Genomic DNA, 22279 nt, shown 5'->3' with positions numbered 1-22279 from the left:
CATTAATGTGCATATCTATATCTATAGATCTCTACAGAATCTAAGATCGATCCTTAAGAGCCTTAATATCAGCTGGTATAAGCACATCACGTGGCTATCGCTATCAGCTCATCTTATCTCTGATATGTGCTGATATAACAAGTTTTGTTCAATTCAAGTTGATTATTTATCTTTATATTTTCATTTTTAGAAATTGTTCATTTCAAAGATGGATCTCAGAAAGATATCGGCCAATATGTCTGATGTTTTTTTCTCTCCTTAATATCGCTATCAGCCCCCAAAAAATCCCACATCAGTCGGGCCCTGATTTATTTTTATTGATTAAAAAGAAGCTGAATGTTGCAGCACTTTGAGTCCAAGACAAATTTCCCCCAAGGGGACAATAAAGTCTATCGTATCATATACAGATTTTTCAGTTTAGGGAAACTTGATATCCCAGGAAGGACAACCTGACCACTTTATTACGGGAATCAGAATCATTTTAATTGTCCAGGTATATTAAAAAGTAACTGGACTGTAGTTCTGTAAACGTACAGACACAAAAGGAGATGTTCACTCAAACCGAGTGCAAAAATTAAAACTAAGGTTACAGACATTTAAACATGAAACTGCAAGTCAGAGTGTGTGCTGGAATACGATCACAATGGAGGATTAAAGTCTATTTCTTTAGTCATGAAGAAGACTAAAATAGTATCTAAGAGCCTTGAGACATGACTGTTAGTCTTGTTAGTTTAGACGAGTAGGCAGACAGCTTCGAGTGTAGAGTGTCAAGAAATCAGCTTGAAAGACTTTAGACTTGCTTTTAAGACGACATATTCAGTCCAAGGATTATTTGACTAAATTAATGGGGGAAGAAATGACACTTTAGTTCAATGATTTTCACACAAAATGATTTTTTTGATATATTGCCCATTTCTATACAGCCCTCACCCTTAACCATCTATAATGATGTCTTTATTATTAGATAAATCCACTTTCCTTTAGTCACTACGACACAGACACACGTTAGAAAGGAGCTCTTGTATGTAGAAAGTAACTCGCTCCTTACTGTAATCTAGACTATCTGGGTAAAGATTTTTACCCAGATAGTGAACTGTGGAGGTGTTTCCTCCTAAACCAGCTCTACGTTATGTGTTCTGTACCTCAACATCCTGACTGAAGTCGAGTGCGTCCTCTCCTGCTCCGAGTAGAGTATGCAGCACTCTCTGCTTCACCTGCTCCCACTGGACCAGCATCGACTCACGGTGGTACTCCTCAGCCAACAGGAACGTCTGACAGTTTAGAGTATAATAAATGTGTTGAATGCACTCAGATAAGGACATTCTTGTGTTGTGTGTTTTTGTGTTTAAGCATTCATATATAAAACCTGTAAGGGTAAAGGTTAATGCTTTGGTTGTTTTCATACAAATGTTTGAAATTTCTAAAATGTCAGGCAGGCTGCTCCTGAATACTCCTGAGTTTCAAGGTCCCACAAGTCCCTCGCTTCATGTAACTGGACATATTGACAGTTTGAACAACAGAGCGGAGAAGATCACATCGATGGTGCGCTGGTGGTGCTGGAAGCAGGATATAAACTACCTCGCCTCCTCCTGCTATGCTGAATTTTCCTGAATATTTCCTGCTATGTCCTCACATCAGCCCACTCAAACTCCACTGGGATATTTTAGTAAGAATGGGCAGGAAAAAGAAGAAGTGGGGCACTTGTGGTCTGGTGGTTGATGCGTGCACCCCATTTGCGGAGGCTATAGTCCTCAAAGCGGACGTGCAGGGTTCGAGTCCGACCTGTGGCATCTTTCCCGCATGTCATTCCCCACCGTCTCTCTAGCTCTGATTTCTGACTCTATCCACTGTCCTATCTTTAAATGAAGACACTAAAAGCCAGAAAATAAACCTTTAAAAAAGAAGAACAAGCAGACTTTAAGGTGTTTGTTTGCACTTCCTGACGTTGTTTCATTCTTTTTAGATATTTCTTATGTTGTACTGACTCTCTGATGTCCAGTATGTCACTTTGGATAAAAGCGTCTGATAAGTTAATTTTAGAATTGTAGGGGCAGAAAATGTGTCCGTGTAAATGTAAAAGCCCTGTATAAATGCTAAAGATTGATGATAAAGATCATTTTAATGCAGCTGGTTTGACTCTATGGACAGAGACGCTACATAACTTTTATAAATGAGAAAGTTTAGCATTGTGTTGTATTAATCAAATGATCCTCCTCCGTCTGTTTGTAATCGTCTCCTGGATGTTTTTACTGTTCAAACTGCTGAAAGTTTTGGATTGATGCTACCTGACATCTCGTGCTCTCAACACAAACTCACAATGGGTCGACTGGAACAAGCAGACAGGTGGAGGGCTGAGTAGATAGCCATTCATTTGCTATGACAATAATTCTCCCACATGCAACATATAGAACCTTAAAGGTCCATTATGTAAATCAGGCCTTCCTACACATTCGTTACGCACACACCAGATTTAGCAGCAGACCCTTGAGAAGATTGTTCTGCTCCAGCAGGACACAGAGCGGTCTATTTTAACCGTCCACAGAGACTCAAAGTGAGATAATGGGAACGTGAGATAATTGGATCCTTCCAATCTTCAGCTCAGGGAGAAATAAACGACAGAGCGAGCTGGAGCTGAGATTCACCTGGTTAACTTGGTCACTGCCTGAGACTTCAAACCAAGTCTGACATTTTAATCTGCTGTGAACATCGACCACAGAGTTCAGAAATTCAAGTGCAAACTGAGGTCATTTTAGAAACTTTCAGCTAAACCACATGAAGAGAATTAAACCGTAAAATGTCTTTCTCAGTTCATACCTTTAAAACTTCTCTAATTATTGAATTGAAGAGATTTATAAATAAATAGTCTGAGTGTTATGTGTTACTGAAAAAGAATGTTTAAATTAGCTGATTCTATTGTTAAATATCTAAATATTGCTAATCCATTTCAGCCAGAATATGCTAATGTAAAAGTCTTGAATCTCCAATCATAAAAAAACCTTTAAGTCAACTGAGACTTTATTCATGTCGAGTGGTTTCGTCTGGACGGCTCAAACTAAACGCCTAATTTCACATCCCAATTGTCCACGTTTCAAGTGCTATAAAAAGACAGTCGGATAGAAATCTGCAAGAACATCTATAACCGTCTTTCTTTTTAATCTTCAGTGCATTTGAGTTTTCCACCCCAACAAAAAGTTTTGTTTTTTTTTGCTCTCAGGGAGCAGAGAGAGAGAGAGAGAGAGATAATGGGAACGGCAGCTAATTAAACACGGGGCCTATTAACCGTGCACATCAGGGAAGCCATTTTAAAAAAAAAACTCCCTGAAGGTTTGGACCAGAAGGACTTTTAGATCATAGCAAGCAGAAACTACTGAATACCATTGTGTTCCTGTACTACGACGTGACTGCAGAAACTAAATATGAGATCAGACTCCCTTTACAGCATCATGTCGTTTCAACTTTAAATGATTTCACCTCAAACAAAAAATTATACGGAGATGTGGATTCTAGAGGCTTTTCTCAGAACTGGTTCCCTTAAAATGTAGGATTAAGAATCTGAAGAGAACCATATGTAACCCTTCCTGCATTGGAGAGGCAATCAGACAGTGGACAGATACTGACCCTGCGGCGAGACTCCTCGATGGCTGACAGCAGGGCGTTGTCCCTCTCGTTCTTCAAGAAGCCCTGCGGACGAGGGAGAGACGAAACAAACAGACAGACGGGCAGAGGGAGAGGAGGGACAGTGTGACAAACGCAGAGAGAGGAAAAACAAAAACAGAGACATTAGCACATTTATCAAGTAAGATCAAACAAAAGCAGAGTCAAAGAAGGACCATTCAGCAGGCCGTCTGATTTTACTTCACTGCATAAAGAAGCTGCTTCTCTGTTTCTTCTTAATATTTCCTCCCTTCTTAAACAGTCAAATGAACTTGCATGATTAGTCAGGTGCATGGTTGCTGCTGTGCAGACATAAAGGCAGGCTATAGAAGTGTCCCTGCTTTTTTTAGACGCCATTTTGCTATGAGACAGCAGTCAGCTCAGCCTCCATTTTGGTCTCAATTCAAGATGGCTGCTCGTGCATATACATACTCCCCCACTCCTCCTGCGGCCTTTCCTGTGGTGAATGGTAATGATTCACATCCGACTCAAGTGATAATCAACTACTTATAGTGTGTGACAGCACGACATCTGAGCTCTGAACTTATGGAACAAAACGGGAGAGCACACGACACCTGAGAAAGAAAGAAGTCAGAAAAGAAAGACGTGCACAAGGGACGGAGACGGACTGGATTCAATCTGTGACTCTCCTCCTACTCCTGACTAAATAGACAAAGTGCCACACTAGCTGCATAAGGAGTCGGAGACAGGGAAGAATAAAAAGCATGGACACAGTCTCTTTATTCATATCGACAAAAATAATCATATGTTGCATCACATGTGTTTTTTATTCCTCCGCCCTGTTTGATAGCAGCTGGAAGTTAGCGGTCTGTCCTACTGTCATTCCACAGAAATTAGAGATGGGACAGATCTGATCTTCTATCAGTATCGGGTCTGATATTGAGGTCATTTATATATTGGATATTGGATTGACAGCGCGATCCACGTCAACAATCAAGATAGATCATTGGGCAGAAGTGTCCACAACTCGTCTCCCACAAGACGTTCAGACGAGACGGAGAAGCTTCATATGATGAAAAAGTACAATTCCTACATTTCAGTTTGAAGATTTACTTTGAAAACCTGACAGTTGTTGCTGCTTCCTGTTTGTACGTGAAGCCAGCACAATGCAATGCCTGGTTTAGTACAGCTTTGTGTGGGCTTACGCTTCCAGCAACAACAATAACATTATTAAATATGATTAAAAAAATATCGGAATCAGTATCGGTGCAAATGTATCAGAATCTAAATGGAAATTTTAAAAAAGGGTACCGTACATCTATAAAAGAAAGGTCTCTCATCAATACAAAAAACATTTTAATTTCACACAGAAATCTTTTAAAAGTGAAGTAAAGGAACATTTTTCATGAGGAAATATCAGTTAGTAAATTAAAACTGTCAAGTCTTTGATGTCACCTGATTAGAAAACCTTTAAGTTCACCTTTTGAAGATAATTACCGGGTCACTATAAAAATAAGAAACATTCAGTTTTCAGAAAACAGGTGGCGAAGGTTTTTAAGCACTTGCATATCAAGTGATATCATCTTTAAGTGCCTTTTAGTGATTTCTATTTCCTGTCCTTTGCCACAAGAATCTATAAAATTGCTGTAAAAAAAAGGGCGTTGGTTGCCCTAGCGACTAAGGTTACGTAACATTTAAGAAGGCTAGTCTTCGATTTGGGCGGCCCAGGTTCTACTCCAGCCCTCAGTCCCTTTCCTGCACGTCACTCCCCACTTTTCTTTCACCATTTCCTCTTTCCTATCGTGATCGTGCTTTCAAGCGATCAGAAAAGGGGGCTGTGATGTGATCAAACGCTAAGAAGGTCATCTATTCAAAGAGTGTGATGTTGACAGTTCTGTGCAGCCGTCAGGAGAAGTCGCTGTTAGCTTTTGTCTGAAGTAGAAATGTGCTCATTTTTTATCACTTTGTAATATAAAAATGTGATGCAGGTTACAGGATAAAGGCGGGACGCTGAACACACAGAAGGACATTTAACAGTGAACGGTCGCCTGCTTTCACACTCATAACGTTCAGCTCTGATGATCTGTCAGCCTCGTCAACTTTTTTTCTGGGGGGGGGGGGGCGCAATTTCACCAGCTGAGATCTGCTTTGTGCAAATTTACATTCCTGAAAATGCAAAGTAGAAAACTGCCTCTCCTCATTACCCGAGAAAGCCTCGAGACTGTCGCGTTTATATAACGACAGGCCTCCTCCCTCTGACATAACAGCCTCTTAAGACGCTGGAGAAGTTATTCCTTCTGTCAGATAATAGCAGTTAATTCGCTGATGACATTTTGGCTCCCCATGTCTCTCCGTTTAAAGTACGTATGATGATTTTAGCTCCAAGAACAAGCAGCTGCACTGAAGCTGGGAGACACATCTTTAATGACCAGTAAAAGATCATGCTGCTCTACAGGGGTGCTCAGGCTCTCCCTCGTTCTTCCATCTCTCACCTGCTCTCTGCTCTGCCTACGTCAGTCTCATTCTCTTTCTTTTCAAACGACAGGCCTTCACCTCTGTCCGTCATTACATTTCTCTCCTCTTTCCCTCTCATCCCTCCGTCCTGACAAATCAGAGCCAGCTGGAAAAGCTCAAAGGTCGACTGTAAGAATGGAAAACTAACACTGAATTTATTTTAACTTCATCAATGGATAAAAATGTAAAACGCACCGAGACCTGTTGTAGGTGCAGTGCATGTTGATTGATGAAACAGAAAAAGAATATAGCGCCAAACGTACAGCGTGCGCGGGGATTTTTCATCGAGTGGTGTCGACCTCTTTTGTGTTTCATGTTTGATTCCTGACACAGAAACTAAATGCAACCAGCAATGTCTCTGCAAGGTGGAACTGATGTGACACACAAGAGAAAAATCTACTCTGCTTTTGCACTCTGGAAAATAGGACAGGGCTGCGTTTGCTGAAGGCGTGCTGGCTGCAGGTGTGCGGCTTTACTTTTATACTCACTGTGGCTGATTTGATCTGATAACGCTCTCAGTATCGTGCAACTAACTTTACGTTTCCAGAAGCAGCAACATCATCTTTTTGCATGATGTATAAACACTAATTACTGCTAAAGAAAATACAGATACATTTGATAATCACTATATTCTGTTTAAGATTCTGCATCAGTGCTCAGGAACACTGAATCCTCTTTTGAAATGAGGATAAGCCTTCAGAGATTTGTAGCAGCTGTTTTAGTTTATGTTGCGTCACAGCAGTGTTTGAATCTTTCTGTAGAGATTTGACTCTTCCGTTATAACGTAAAATCATAATCTGAGAGTGGAAATGGCCGAATCTCAAAATCACTTTGTTAAACTCAAAAAGAAGAAACCTGTGAAAGAAGCAAAGACATGAACGGCAATAATTATCCTCAACAATCATTTATCTGTGATTAAAATCGACCTGCGAGATTCTTTATCAAAAGTCGATACCTCCCAGTTTTTTATTATTTTGTGTAGTTTATTAATATCTAAATTTAAGGTTCTGAACAGTAAAGAAAATGAAATTTTGAAATTAATCATTGTATGATGCATCGCCATGCGGGCATAAACGATTCTGCATCAACGCAGTGACAGAAGAACATAGTCTATGTTTGCGTTTGGACGTTGCTTGTAGATTTTCCAGGCCTTGGATAGACCTTTATAACATCATTACTCTGGTTTACAATGTAAAGACATTCATGAAGACATTGATTTCTAAACACTTTCTAAAAAAAGGGAGTTCATCTTTATCTGACTGCTTCTCTTCATTGATGGAAAAGTAGCCATGTGCAGTAATGTAGAGAAATGAGGACGCAGCCCATCGTGATGCATCGTGATATTGAATCCAATCGTTGACAGGATAATCGTTATCGAATCATGAGACTAGTGAGGACACACAGCCCGACTTAAAATCTGTGTGGTTTAGTTTGAGTGCTACATCTCAAAATAAGCCTGTAAAGGGTTTCAGGAGAAAGAAATCAGTAAACAATCAGGTCACAAATAGAGCCCGATAATAGATATTACTAGAGTTATTCACCAGTCAAAAAGGGTTTAATTTGAGTCTCACTAGCAGTTCTCTTTCACCAGCAGAGGGCGCTATATGGATTACATCAAGCATCATCACCCTCCAGAGTGTCAAGCAGTGATGCATGTACATGCACAGTTACTTTCCAGTTGAGTGACCATCTTGTCTGCGTTATATATCTTCTACAGGTGTTTGATAACTGCATTCGAGGGATCGAAGCAATACATATATATATCTTTATTTATCTAACGCTACAGATCAAAGAAAGATCTAAGAAATCGGCAGATATATCGGCATCTGATTTTTTTTCTCCCTAACATCGATATCGTAATCTGCCATATCGGTCAGGCCCTAGTCACAAAGAAGACAAAAAGGCCAGCTAAGCATCTTATAAGTTTGAAAACTGAAGCAGTCAGAGCTCATTCAAAGGAAAAAGATTAAGTTAAATAGAAGTGTTGTGTGTGGGAAAAAGAGGCGTCATCATGTTTGTCCTTTCCTTCTGTTTTAAGGTTGGATATCATGAGACATTGTCTTGCATAATGTTCACAGAAACTCCACTGTGTAACTAGGTCTTACAGTAATAACATGAAAAGCTCAAAGCATTTAGCTGTTTGAATCAATTAATGAAGTTTTTTTTCCCCCTCACCCTCACTCATCCCATTAACCCCTCTGACAGTTCCTCATTCTTTGCTTTCCCTCTACCTGCCCCCCCCCCCCTTCCCCCTCTCGCACTCTTTCTCCATCTCACTTTTTGTTTCCCAGGAGAGCCTGAGAATAGGTCTAAATTTAACCACTCTAACCGGAGAAGAGCTCAGGTCAATGCTCACTGGAGAGCTGCGCTGGATAACGGGAGAGAATAGAAGAGAACAGTTTAGTTATATCAGAGGGTTACTAGGGTTTACCTAGCGGTGAAGAACAGCAGACTGTATTAGTCACTGGTGATTGTTCTGATTTTAAAATAAAGGAGCCGGTATGCAAACAACTTTACCAGAAGCACACTGGTTCTGGGGTTGGGTGGGGTTGATGCTCTGGGTGACACATCGGGCCACACTGGAAAACTCTGCTGGGCAGTCGCCTCAGCATTTTTGCTTCAAATAAATTACAACAGGAGGCAAAGATTTTTTTTATTTGCTGTCAGTTTGTTGCATGTTGCCAACTGCCCTCGCACTGCCAACGACTTTGCCGATAAAACAGTTTTTGTGCCAAATGTAAATTGACAACTTAGCCAGCAGCTGTGGCCAAAAATCCCATTTGCCTGAGAAGCAGATGCAATTAACTTTCAACAGGAAATGTCTTTATTTGGTTCCAAATATAAAAGCTGACACAAAACTGCTCCTGATAAATGTTAAGAATTCAATTTTGATGCCCCCAATAAATGTCACCGCTATTAGAAATTACATATTAATTCTATTTAGACTTTTACCGACTGGAAATTAAGAAGATTATTATATAACTAATATTATATATAACTAGAAAATAAATCAAAGCTTAAATCACAGGACAAAACATCATTGCTTGAGTCAAAACTCCTGTGTAATTTGAAATAGCCTGATCTGGCACTGCATTTAGTCTGAGACACTCTGTACCCAGCGATTCACACCGACTAAACACACCTCAGTTTGTCTTTGCATTTTCAAATCATTAAAAAAAGAAAATGTATTTCATTCAAACGCCTCGCTGACATTGATTCTATTGAAACAGAGAAAACATTTTAGTGCGTGCTTTTCCACTCTAACGATCGATTCAGTGCTGGGCAGCAGGTGTTATAAAAGGTGTAGGTAAACATGTATGTTTTGTGTTGTTGCCCCACCCCTGTATTGTGTATCCTCAGAGATCTGCAACCCACTGTGAACACCCACAGCCTGCTGACCAGACAGCCCAGAAGCTTCTACAGAAACGGGGAAAAAGCTACAGAAATCTTTTTGGTCATTAGAGATAAAGCAGGACAATATGTTAACCCCGATATGCGCTCAGGAATGAAAGCTGAACAGGTTAAAAAAAAGACGGAACCATTTATTTTATTTCATTTATAACTGCGCCAAACTTTCAATCTCTGCGTAATATTTGACACCAGGGTTTGCAGAATATAACTCCGCTGACATCTGACGGGGTTGCTCAAAGATAAACCGGATTATGTTGCCAATGATAAGCATGACGAGAAACCACATAAAATCGATCCTTTAAAATAAAACACCATCTTTGTGAGTGCGTGTGTTAAGACTACGCATGTTAACATGTAGGCATGTGCTCTCTGTGCCGGCACACATGCTCTCTATCAGTCTCAGTTTAAATGGTCATTCTGACAGTATGTTCATTAAAAACAGGAAGTCTCATGTTCTGATGGCTTCTTGTGTGTTACCCGCTGAGAGATTTGGTGTGGAGGCACACGGTGTCGAGGAATCTAAAGGCTATATGAGGACACAGTCAAAGAGCAGTTAACGGGGAAATAAAGACAGGGAGCCTCGCTCTCTGTGCCAGTCATCGTGACTGTTAGAGATGAAGGCTTTCTGTCCTTATTTGCCATGACAGACAATGAGTCGACCACTGCCCAAGTGTGTGAGCGAGAAACCCCACCCTTCACTCATACACTTCCTGTGTAGGAAAAAATCTATATGCAAAGTACGCCAGCATACATACACATACGCACTTATACAGTAAGAGAGTTATTTTTCCAATTTACAATAAATTAATACAATTATTAACTCCTCTGTTAGCATCTCACAGGAAATATAGCATAACCAGAGAGGAGAAAGACAGAGGGGTGTCAAAAAAAAGTGTGACAGACAAAGCACATGCCTGTCTGTGTGTGAGTGTGTGTGTGTGTGGGTGCATATCCATGTGTATAGGCAATACTCACTCATGCTGAGCGGCTAGATGCCTGGCAGGCAGGCAGACAGACAGGCAGATGAGAAGACACGATTAGACAATAAAGAGTCAAAAAATAGTTTGTTTTTGTCTTTTGTCTGTGCCCAGGTACCCAGGCTTTGACAGCCCAGGAGACCTGCATCGGTCCTCCGCCTCTCCATCCCTCTGTGCAGCTGTGCCAGGCCAGCAGCAGAGGCCGCAATGCTGGGGCGTGTTCCCTGTGCCCTTTTGAGCCGACATGGCAGCTTGCAGCTCTTTCTCCCCCCCGGTTCAAAAGCAGGCTGGAGATTCTTGTGTCTGAACCGGTGTGCCAAGTGGAAGTGCCACATCAAGACTCACTGGAGGTGGTTTTATTGTCGGAGGGCCATACCAACTGAGCGCTCAGACACAGGGGGGGCTCCACGAGAATCAACTATGGATTCATATAGAATATCAGCTCCTACCATCGGCTGACACCCCCTCCCGTCCTCAGCCCACATCCTCTCTCTCTCCTCACTTCATCCCAGCATCCTGACTGCCCGCCTCCTCCCTCCCTCAGTCCCACTCATTTTCTTCCTTTATTATCCAACTATGCATCCTTCCCTTCTTCCCTCTCTCTCTCCCTCCTCCCTCTGCTCAATGCAATTATAGTAATGGATTTTTTCCCCCTCGGTTGATGGCTTCCGACATCCTGTCTTGAAATGAGGCTAATCATGCTCTTAAGGGTCATGTTTAGTTAATGAAGGGTTTGGGAGGCACATGTGGGAAGAAAAGGAGGGTGGGGGGCATTCCTATATGCAGGCTGACTATCACAGCACACACAAAGCAGGCATGTTAAAACACACCTGCACACACCATACTATGCACATGGCACACACTCATTCACACGCAGGCACATGTGAGCTGCTTTCATATGTGCAGGCCAGCACAGACAGGATGACAATGCACGTGCCCACGTGCAGCCAAATCTACGCTAGCTACACACAATCATTCATAAGAACATGGAGACAGCGCATACGCCAGCTATCGATCGCTACTGACACAGATACAGGCATGCACACACAGCAAAAGGAGCAACACACACATCCTGTGAAGCTATGTTAGTAGTGTTCGTCGAGCTCAGCAGATGCTCTGGGCTTAGCCAAATGCATCTGCTGAACGCATGCCATCACTGCTGAGGGACGTGTGTGTGTGTGTGTGTGTGTGTGTGTGTGTGTGTGTGTTAGGAAGCGGAGAGGGGGGCAGACGAAGAGAAAGGGATGGAGACAGACGATGTAAATGGGTTAAACAAAAGAAAAAAAGGAACATATGGAAACTAGAAGGGAGGAAGGTAAAATAAAAAAATAAAAATGAGCAAAGACCAGCAGAAAAAGAGTGAGTTAAGGATAAGGGGAGAGGGTGAGAGAGAGAAAGAGAGAGAGAGAGCACTGAGAGAGATAGAACAGTGAAAAGTGAGACGAGGACACAGACAGAAAAAATTGCAGCCAGTCGCCATTTTTCTACCAGCATTGCTCCCCGCCTTCTACTTCTGGTTTCATATTTCTGTCCATTTTTTTCATTTGATTTCTATCGGCTGTCCATGATTTTCCTCGTCTCTCTTTTATCTCGGTTTCAGCCTCTCTTTCTTACTATTTTTCACCCTTCTGTGTTTAGAACTGCGTACATTATTACAAGACATTCACAGCAAATAACCCTGTAGCACCGAAGAGACCAACCCACAACGATTCACACAGCGAACATACTGCAGAGCATAGAAAAGGATTTGATTGTAAAAGACATCTACTGTTGTGATGACAGCTGGTAATACAGAATTGTGTTGGCAACATTACAGAGGAGGCTTGTCAGGAAATGTATTTTCAAAGAGCTGTAGTGACCTTTTGTACTTCTGTCTAAATCCATGTTTAGCCATACATCCAATGCATGCCTGTAAAGTGAAGATAAAGACCGAAACTGTGTCAAGGACAATGCTGAAATCAAAAGATTTAAAACGATCCGTTAGCCCATGCTCATCCTGCAGGTCTTTTAATTTCATTTAAATGTATGCAACATAAACCAGGCACGTTCATTGGCTCAGAGAAAAACTCCATCACATTACATCTTTAAGAGGCTTTAAGCCTTAGCACAAACATTTTCAGTTGCCATTTAGCATGACAAAAACAAAATATTAGATTGTATTACAGTATGTAGGCCTTTTTATGTGTTCAATTAAATAGAGATGCACTAGGTTTGAGAGTTCTAGAGCTCTAGAGTTTTTGTATTACTTCTTTGTAATTCTGTTCGTCTCAACCAGTTTCACATAATCACTCCTTAAAATATCTAGATAATTTCAGGAGGACTGCTCCTGAAATCCTCCTGACTTGGTTGTTCACACATGCACCTCACACTATCCCTGAGGAAAAAAGAATGAAGCAGAACTGGTGGACAAAGCAACAGAGTCCGCTGCACATAGCGATAACGAGAATATTTGCCTTTACATCAATGCTACGTGTAGTTTGACAGAATCCCAAAATCAATAAAAGAGTGGAGACTCGCTCGAGGTGAATTCAGATCACGCGGACTTTCTGCAGAAAAAAAATCTAGGAGAAACTTAGGATGAAGTCTGAGTGGAAAATGTGGCTGTTTGCATTCACATCTGGAGAACGTACAGTTAGTTTTATAAATGAGCGGTGTGATTGCATGTATTAAAACAATTGTTAGTAGTCTGTCCTCATGATTTGTCACTGGTGTGGCTCTGGATAGACAAGCGGTTACGACGCACGCCTCATGTATGGAGGCTGTATTCTTCATCGCAGCGACCGAATGCGATCTCAGCCCTTTGCTGCATGTCATACCGCACTCTCTCCTCCCCACATTTCCTGTCTCTCCTCAGCTGTCCTATCTAATAAAGGTAAAAAGGCCACGAACAAAAACAAAATGTCACTGGAACATGTCTCACAAATTGCATTTCTCTGATCTTTCTCAGAGATGTCGTAGGACTACCTCACTGCCGACTTTTGTCTTTCAAGTTTGAACATGAAAACTAAATAAAGTTAGTCCAACAAGCTTCTTCTTGTGCCCAATAAAAAGCTCTTCTCTGACTCAGCAGTTTGGTGTACAATTTGCCTGCATTAAACACAGCAGATACACATCGGCTACTGAGATCGGTGCAAGACCCATTACCAGCGGAGTGGCCGAAATCAGCCAGTGCCAATATCAAACCCATGCATTTAGTGTTTTGGTTTCTTTAAGTCATCTGCTTCTTCTACATTTAGGCAGCAGGATCTGTAAACCTGATAAAGGGCTGAAACATTAATCTGTCCATACTGAGAGAAACAGGATGACACTTTTATAAAAAAAAAGCAAACCTAACATGAAACCTGAAGAAGTGTCATAAGTCTGCACAGAAAGATCCGCCCCCACAATCAAGAAGCACTACATGTCTCTGTATCTATACAGCCTCCTATAGGAAGATCATCAGTAATTAGCCTTCAGTCGTGTATACAGACACATCATCCACACATCAGTTCCCCCAGTGTGTGTGCGTGTGTGTGCGTGTGTGTGTGTGTGCTACACACACAAACCGCAGAGGCATGAAGGTCACTCAAGCAAATCAACAAACACACACACACACATTAATAAACAGACACTAACACATACTGACAACAAGTTTGCATTTTGTTTGTCCTCTCTGTCAACCACATACTCCATGTTTTTCATCATTTAAACGTACAATATGTAGAATTTTATGACAATGTTTACATTAAAAATTAAAAATGTACCTAACCTATGTGTTTGTTTTTTGCAGTACTTACCGTTACATTACCTCAAATATTTTTAACAGTTATCAAAGCCAGAGAAATCCTTCATTTTATAGTCGTAACTGGACGTGTCTTGTCGAGGCGGCCACCATTGATGAGCCAACATGACAGACAGAATGTTTATCGTTGCCGTAGAAACACCGGCTGTTACGTCAAAGTCTGCTACCTGAGGAAGTGGGAGCTGCTACTGAACCTGCCACAGGTCTGTTTCGCCCGTTCATCTTTACTACGGACAACGCAGAGTTCGTTTGGGAGAACTCCCATGATTCCCGGCTAGCCTTGACGTCATCTTGTGTTATCCTTTAAAGCTAAATTCAACCATTAAAATGTTTTTGGATTATTCCACTCGATTGGACTTCAAAATCAGGTATCTGAATATTAGAGTAGTTTCTTTTCAGTATAAAGAACGAGAGGCTGTGTGTGTGTGTGTGTGTGTGTGTGTGTGTGTAGTTTTACTCTACAACTACTTGTTTTCTCTCAAACCCTGTTTCACATTGCCCTACGCATAAGTCAATCGTGAATTGTGTTGCTGTTTCGCAAAGTCTCTCAGCATCAATTAACCTCTATTCTCTTCATGCTTGGTGACCGCAGCCCTCCCAGCAGGATGCTAAATGGAGATCTGTACGAGGAAAGAAAGTGGGCAGCAGTGTGGCTTCGGTGTTGATCACAACTTGACTCAGTTTCATCACCAGCTCTCCTTTGTGATTTTGTTATTTCTTACCACACAGGCCTCGAGAGTCTGATGAACTTCTCTGGCTCCTTGTGATAAAAACCATTTCAGATTAGAATCTCAATAAGTCTTCATCTGAAATCAGAGCTGATTGTTTGTAGATGATCACATTTTCTAAAATTAAAAGACAATTCCCAAAGTCCCAAATTAGTTTTTTTTTTAACTAGACTACTCCAATCTGCTTTGGTCGGCCATATTTTGTAACATCATCTTAAACAAACAGTGATGATTTTTTTATGGTTTGATTTTGTGAGAGGAGCTGATTCCATCGTTGACTCCACTGTACTTTTAAGGATTTTCCTATATTTTTGCTTCATGCTCAAATGAAGGTGAGGTAGGGAACACAAACCTCATCGGGACATTAAGTCCTTCATGTTGTTCAGACGATGGCTAACATCACCGCTGAATAGTACGTGTGACAGAGATGTTGGAGGCCCTGTGTGTAGTTTCTAATGATTATAAGAATAATAATAATAATAATGATAATAATAATGAGTAGTAGTAGTAGTCAGAGTATGAGCAGTAGTACTTTTATTATCTTGTTTAAAATGTTGGTGTTTATATATAAAATGATATAATACTGCAGCAATGTTTGAGGAGCAATTTTAGTTTAGTGATCTCTGCACATTTTTTCTTGTCTTTCCTTCACTTTGTTTTTACTGACCACTGATTGGTGCTACTCTCTTTATTTGTCTTATTCTTACTGATGGGTTACTTTATCTTGTTTTTACTGATGGGCTTTTCTCTTTAGTATTGAGTAGTAGTGTTGTGGTACTCAAAATCGATCTTGGTCTTAAGACCGGTCTCGAGACTACTTTTTTAAGACCTTGTCTTGCAATCAAAATCATTTTTACTCGCTCTCAGACTGGGCGGACTCCAGATTTTAAATCAAGACCGGTCAAGACCACCACTGATGGGCTTCTTTCTCATGCTTTCACTGTGATTAGGAGGCAAGACCTCTTTCTTAAAGAACAAATAACTTCAACTCGTTCATAATTTGATTTTTATCCCCCGGTTACTTCCGCAACCTTCCCGGTGATACACTCAAAATGATGATTTTTAAATTATATTTATGGTCTTTGTCTTGACTAGGTCTTGATCTTGATCCCTAAATGTCTTGGTCTTGTCTCAGAGAATTCTTGTCTCGGTTAGTGTGGTCTGGACTACAACACTAGTATTGAGCACTGTTGTCCCTTGATGATGTTTTGTCCTGTCCTTAGTGAGTTAAAGGATGCCTGACTCATTCATTCACTGTAAACAAAATCTAACAACGGGTACAAATAGAGTAACCTTACTTTACCCCATTTATCTCTTGGTGACTCTTTCCTTTACTCTGAATTTGAGCTTCTGTAACAAACATTGGTAGATGACTCATTGATTACCGGTAAGTATCTTCATCTGAACAGTCTCTGACCCTGTTGTTGTTGTTCTCCAAAACACATTTTTTCTAAAGCTCTTAGTGTCCACTTAGTTCTACTTCGTTGATAAAGTAATCAGTTGTTTTAATAATCATTCACATAAAACTTGACTCTATATATATTGGCCTTCAGATGAAAGTCAACACAACGATGTAACCTCAGCTGACCTCCCCTATATTCTATATTCTTGATTTCAGATGTTTAAGTGGAGCTGTGGTCGTGTTTGTAATAGAGAAAAGAAACATTCTACTCAATGATACTCTGCAGACTTATTCTGAAAGAAACTTTGTACATTACTGTCTTCTTTTAAACCGATAAAAGGGAGTACGAGCAGAGAGGGAAAGTGTGTGCGCGTGGGCGTGGGTGTGTGTGTGTGTGTGTGTGTGTGTGTGTGTGTGTGTGTGTGTGTCAACACTGCCAGAAGCTAAGTGCTCTTCCAGTCAGTCAGTCAGTCGGTTGGTCAGTCAAACCGACCCAGCCTAGCTCACATCCGGCTGACCAAGAAGAATGAAAGACACACGGATGATAAAGACGAGGAAAAAGAGGAGTAAATGTGAAATAAATAAAAAAACAGGCAGGACAGTTACGGAGGAAGAGACAGGAATACAGAGAGGGAGATAAAGAAAGAGTGAAACACGGTGTTAAACTGGTGTCACATTTTACGGCTGCAAAGGCCAGAGGGAACAGACGGGATGGAGAGAGATGAATGAGCAGATATAGACAGACAATTAAGCGGGCAAGAAAAGAGAGATGAAAAGAAAGAGAGAGAGAGAGAGAGAGAGAGAGAGAGAGAAGCAGATGGAGCTCAGGGAAATGAAGCAACCCGAGAAAGAGAGAGAGGATGAGTGGAGGAGGCAGCCACAAAGAAAGTACAGGCTATCCTTGGCGACCCCACTCACCTACTTTATAAAGAGTACAAGCTTGCTGCCATCCGGTCGTAGATACACTCTGCCTAGGTGCAGGACGACTCATTTAAAAACTCTTTTGTCCCTGCCTGGTACCATTAGACTCCTCAACAGCATCATGTGTTTTCATTCTGTTTATTTTTTGTGCAGTTCTCGCTTTCTTGCTAAATACAAACATAATGAAAACAAAAGTAAAAAAGTGTCATTTTTCTCGCTGAACTGTTTGTTCTCTTGCAGAGCTGCTGAGTTCTGTTTAGGGCGGCGCAATAAATCACGGTTTTATTGTCATTGTGATATGAGCATTCGCAATAAACAAATTGGGAAAGTCTGATTTGATCACAATAAATAAATAAAACACTGTTAATGTAGCCAAGCTCTCTGTCAGCATGTAGGCTACATTTAACTGGTTGACTGGAGGCCTGGGTATAATGGCAATGCTTTCAAACCATTTACATGCAGTCAGATGAAGCTAAAGCTAGTTAGCAGCTACCCTCAGATTACTTGGTGCCACTTTTGTGGAGTCAAAAAAATTGTGGGATTCATGAGGGATATGTTGCAAACACAGGTATAGTGAAAAACCATGAAGAACAGCAGATAGACATAGACACTGCTTTATAGCTAATATGCACCATTTATTTTCTATTTATTTATCCCCATTCATATCATTACGGTTATCACAATATTGAACAATGTTAGCGCACACATCGCATATTTTTCTCATATTGTGCAGTCCTAGTTCAGTTGCTTCACAAAGTAAACTGCTGTGGTCACCAAGCCAGGTTAATAAACCTTCACCAGATAGAGAACACAAAAAAAGGGAAGGGCTAGTCATTTTGATGGCTCCTCTATCTGCCCTCCATCCCTCTCCCTGCTCCTTCCAGCACCGAGTCACAAAGTTGCATCACCAGGGTCAGCTGCAGCAGGGAGTGACTGAAGCCGTTCCCTGAGTTTCCAAATACAACCCTAAAAGCCACAACTTAGGAAACTCTCAAATTCAGTATGTGGTTGATAAGAAGGCCGATTTATGTTGAACTAAAATCAGGAGAAAATGAGTAATTTACAAAACACAAAGTAACTTGAACTTTAGATGCATTTGCGATATAAGCCTCACCTCAAAACAACAGTCTTAAAGGTCACATATTATCCTCCTTTTCAACAAGTCTAAATAAGTCTCAGAGCTCCCCACAACATATCTGTGAAGTTTACACATCCAGTGTACATCCAGTATTTGATCATGCCTTTAAACCCCTCTATTTCAGCCCTGCTCAGAACAGGCTGTTTCTGTGTCTGTAGCTTTAAATATGTAAATGAGCTGTGTCTGACCACGCCCCCTCTCTGGAAGGGCTTGGTGTACTCTGGCTTTCTCGCTCCATGTCCTATTGTTTACAGTGAGAAGGCAGACTCAGAGGGCAGAACAAACACCTAGCTGTGGGAGTGGGCTACTGCCCTTTGTGATGTCATGAAGGGAAAATCTCCAAATGGCCTGTTTGAGTACACATTTTCTGAAAAGTGGAGCAGGGAAAAGACGGAGAGGATGGACTTTCCTCATAATGGGGGGTTTGTAGACAGACTAGAGACATATTAGTGTTAGAAAAACATGGTAAAAGGGTATTTTGCATAATATGTGACCTTTAAAAGCTGTGTTCTCCCCCTGCTTCATAGTTAAAACTTTCCACCTGTCCGTCTGAAAAATGAGTTAGCATTGTTTGACACAGTCACAGCTAGGGGTGTTGAAATTGATTGTTTCTACGATGCATACTGATGTGGACAATTCTGCATGGATGCATTGACAGAAACAATTATTGCATACCGACGTTGCTTTCCAGCCACGGCCTGAACTATACTATACTATTTTATTTTGGTTTACGATGTAAAGAAATTAAACGATTTCTAAAGCACTTTCTAAATGATAGAAAAGGGGAGTTCATATTTCATCTTTATCTTCATTAATGAGAAAGCAGCCATGTGTAGTATTATAGAAAATTGAGAATGCAACCCATCATGATGATGTATCATGACTTCCAATCAAATAGTTGACAGGGTAATCATAATCGAATAGCAGAGCCTTTAGGGACGTGATATATCTGTAGTGATAAATGCATTATGTGTGATTTATAACATGTATGACGTTCGACAATGTTTTTGTTCTATTATGTGAAACTCTACCACCAGTACAGTTCAGCTTGAATTCTTCACAATTTGATTTCAACAAGGTTTGGTCAGAAAGTAGGAAATGATTAAGGACTAAACAGAGAAAGAGAGCTCCATCACCCTGTGGTCTGTTCTTCAGGACATGTCCATTAAACACCATTATGCCTGTGTTACTCTGTAAGGAGTACATTTCAAACTTCGACATATCTGTTTAAAGCAATCTTTCTGCAGGCTAATATTTGCATTTTGTACGTTCAGTCAATGAATACATGCTGGGAAGAGTTTTTTGCATTTCATTTTGCACGAATCTTACTATTGTGAAACTATTTAAAAATTGTCATTGTCAAATCTAGGGGCTCGTTGGACAAACACCCTCCTGTGTAATCATACCTGTATGTCAGTGTCTTTGACCGGCTCCAGGGGCTCAAAAGTGGTGGCAGCACTTAGACTTTCCAACCTCTGAGAGATGTGGAAGATGTCTAAACCTCTGGATCCAAGGAGGATGGACCTGAGAGTATGACATAAAGGACAGGAGAACAGCTGAATGAAGAACTGATAAGAGTGGACGACTGACAATGAACTGTAGTTTTGCTCAACAAACACTAGAGGGCGCACAAGGCTTTCCTAATATTGCAGTGAACTGGTTAAAGATCACATCAGGTCAGCTCATAACATTAACACAGGGCAAAGGCTGATATAATGAAAGGTTGTACTGAAAGACGTCTAAGCAAAGAAAAACACTGAAACCTAAACATGGTCTGATGACATACTCTAATCTGTGAAGGTTTTGAGAACTCTATACAGGATATGGTAGAGTAAAGGAGAGTTTTTAGATTGCATGGTATGACTCTGTATTAATAAGACATTTTCCTTACGCTTTTACGTCAGCAGCATCTTGCGAGGTGCGGGTCAGGGTGCGTGATCGAAGCCTCTCCCCGGCCTGCTGGATCTCCTGAAGGTTCCTCTCAACATGCGGCAGCTCAGACACTGCTTCTGTCTCAGCAGCTAGCTGCTCCGCCTGCTGCAGCAGCTCCCCAAAACCCTCTGCATCCATACCTCTAGACAGACAAAGAGTGTTCACAGGGTGAATGCAAAAATAGTATATTTGGACTGCATCAAGAGAGAGAGAGAGAGAAAGAGAGAGAGACAGAGAGAGAGAGAGAAAGAGAGAGGAAGAGAGTGGGAGCGAGAGAGAGAGGAAGAGAGAGAGAGAGAAAGAGAGAGGAAGAGAGAGGGAGAGAAAGAGAGAGGAAGAGAGAGAGAAAGAGACAGAGAGAGAGGAAGAGAGAGAGGGAGAGAGAGGAAGAGAGAGAGAGAGAGGGAGAGACATTTACATTTTTGGGATACTGTCACAGACTACAATATGTCACAAAAATATGGATTTATATTAAAACATCTGCAAATATGATTTCAGAGTATTTCAAAGAAAGGAGTACACCATCATCGTCCCACATTTCAAAATAATACTTGTGTTCCAACAATATCCGAGATATACACCACTACACAATCACATCTCTGTCCTCACACCTCTGAGAGAGAGAGAGGGAGAGAGAGAGAGAGAGAGAGAAGTCTGAACTTTCTACATCAATCTGAGACGATACATATCCCTCCAGGGTAAACAGTGTTACATAGAAACAAGCTGATATAAACAAAGTCACACCGGCTGCGCGCGCATGGACAGAGGTGGTTGTCAGATTATGTTAGCATTAGCACTATGCTAACACCTCTATGCTAGCTAGTTTAGAAAACCCCTGTTCATTGTGACAACATCAGAATTGAGTCTGGGAGTTTAATTCAACCAGGCGAGATAGTTTACAACTATTAAATAATAAAAACAACAATTATTCATTGTTAGTATACATGTCAAATGAATGGCGCCTCACTGTTAGCCAGCAGACATTAAGGCTAACTGCTAACTTTTCTCACATGCTCCCAATATTATCAATAACTCTTCATATAAGGCTGCCAGAGGATGTGGAGTTTCATACCTGTTGTGTTAGGCAGGAAACTGTAGGCCTGATTTTATCCCTCGGATTTAAGCAGAGTTATTATAATCTTTATTTAGTTTCACTCAGCAGGAGTACAACATGCACCTCACTGTGTTATTTCCCCCGGTACTTCTAGAGTCGGTGCTGATTGGACGATATCCGATAACTTCTTCTTCTCTCATTTTCTCGTTAAGAACTTAAAGGTGCATACTGCCACCTACTGTACGAGAGTGTGTAACATCATGACATTTACCTATACTTTTAAATTCTGCATGCCAACCTTGTGTCATATTAAGGAGAAAAACACCCTCCTGACAGCTCTTCTCCCCTCCCCTTCTTCCTCTGTATTCCTCCCATCTTCCACTCAGGCACTTTCTTCTTCTTCTATTTAGTTTTATGGCGGTCAGCTTCCACAATACTTCCATTACCGCCATTTACTGCACTGGAACAATATTACAGATATCAAACTATTTTACATTTTCCACCCAAAGTGATCATATTTAGGAAGTTGTTTATGTTGTCTTTGCCAGACCCAACTGTGAGCATTTGCAGAAACCCTTCCCTCAGTGGTATATCTACTTATTCTCCACTAATGTCACAAATGTCCAGCATTCACTCTAAAGAACAAGAACAAGAATAAGAAGGGAAATAGCGTTTACACTTTGTTATTGAGACATGCCACGTGGCTGAAAGACACACACATGCACAAACAGGAAACTATGGACATGCAATAATGGAGACAGAGTATGTCAGAGTAAGGGGGTGCATATGAAGGAGCACCCAAGCAG

At 41.0% G+C, this 22279-nt stretch overlaps 1 protein-coding gene across 1 annotated transcript in view; it reads right to left on the bottom strand.

Annotated features, from left to right (window-relative positions):
- Positions 1–21642, bottom strand: part of nup93 (nucleoporin 93) — a 34569-nt gene extending 12927 nt beyond the window's left edge. The window contains exons 1-5 of the mRNA XM_061036774.1: positions 21492–21642; positions 20379–20559; positions 19894–20011; positions 3619–3681; positions 1143–1271 (exon numbers count right to left, since the gene is read on the bottom strand). Of these exons, the coding sequence (XP_060892757.1) occupies positions 1143–1271; positions 3619–3681; positions 19894–20011; positions 20379–20557 (489 nt within the window). The 5' untranslated portion in view covers positions 20558–20559; positions 21492–21642. The remainder of the gene's footprint in view (positions 1–1142; positions 1272–3618; positions 3682–19893; positions 20012–20378; positions 20560–21491) is intronic.
- Between the last annotated feature and the right edge of the window lie 637 nt (positions 21643–22279).

This window comes from Labrus mixtus, chromosome 4 (assembly GCF_963584025.1).
Source record: "Labrus mixtus chromosome 4, fLabMix1.1, whole genome shotgun sequence".
NCBI lineage: Eukaryota > Metazoa > Chordata > Actinopteri > Labriformes > Labridae > Labrus > Labrus mixtus.
The sequence above is the reverse complement of the archived record's forward strand: the minus strand, read 5'-3'. Positions and strand labels throughout refer to the sequence as shown.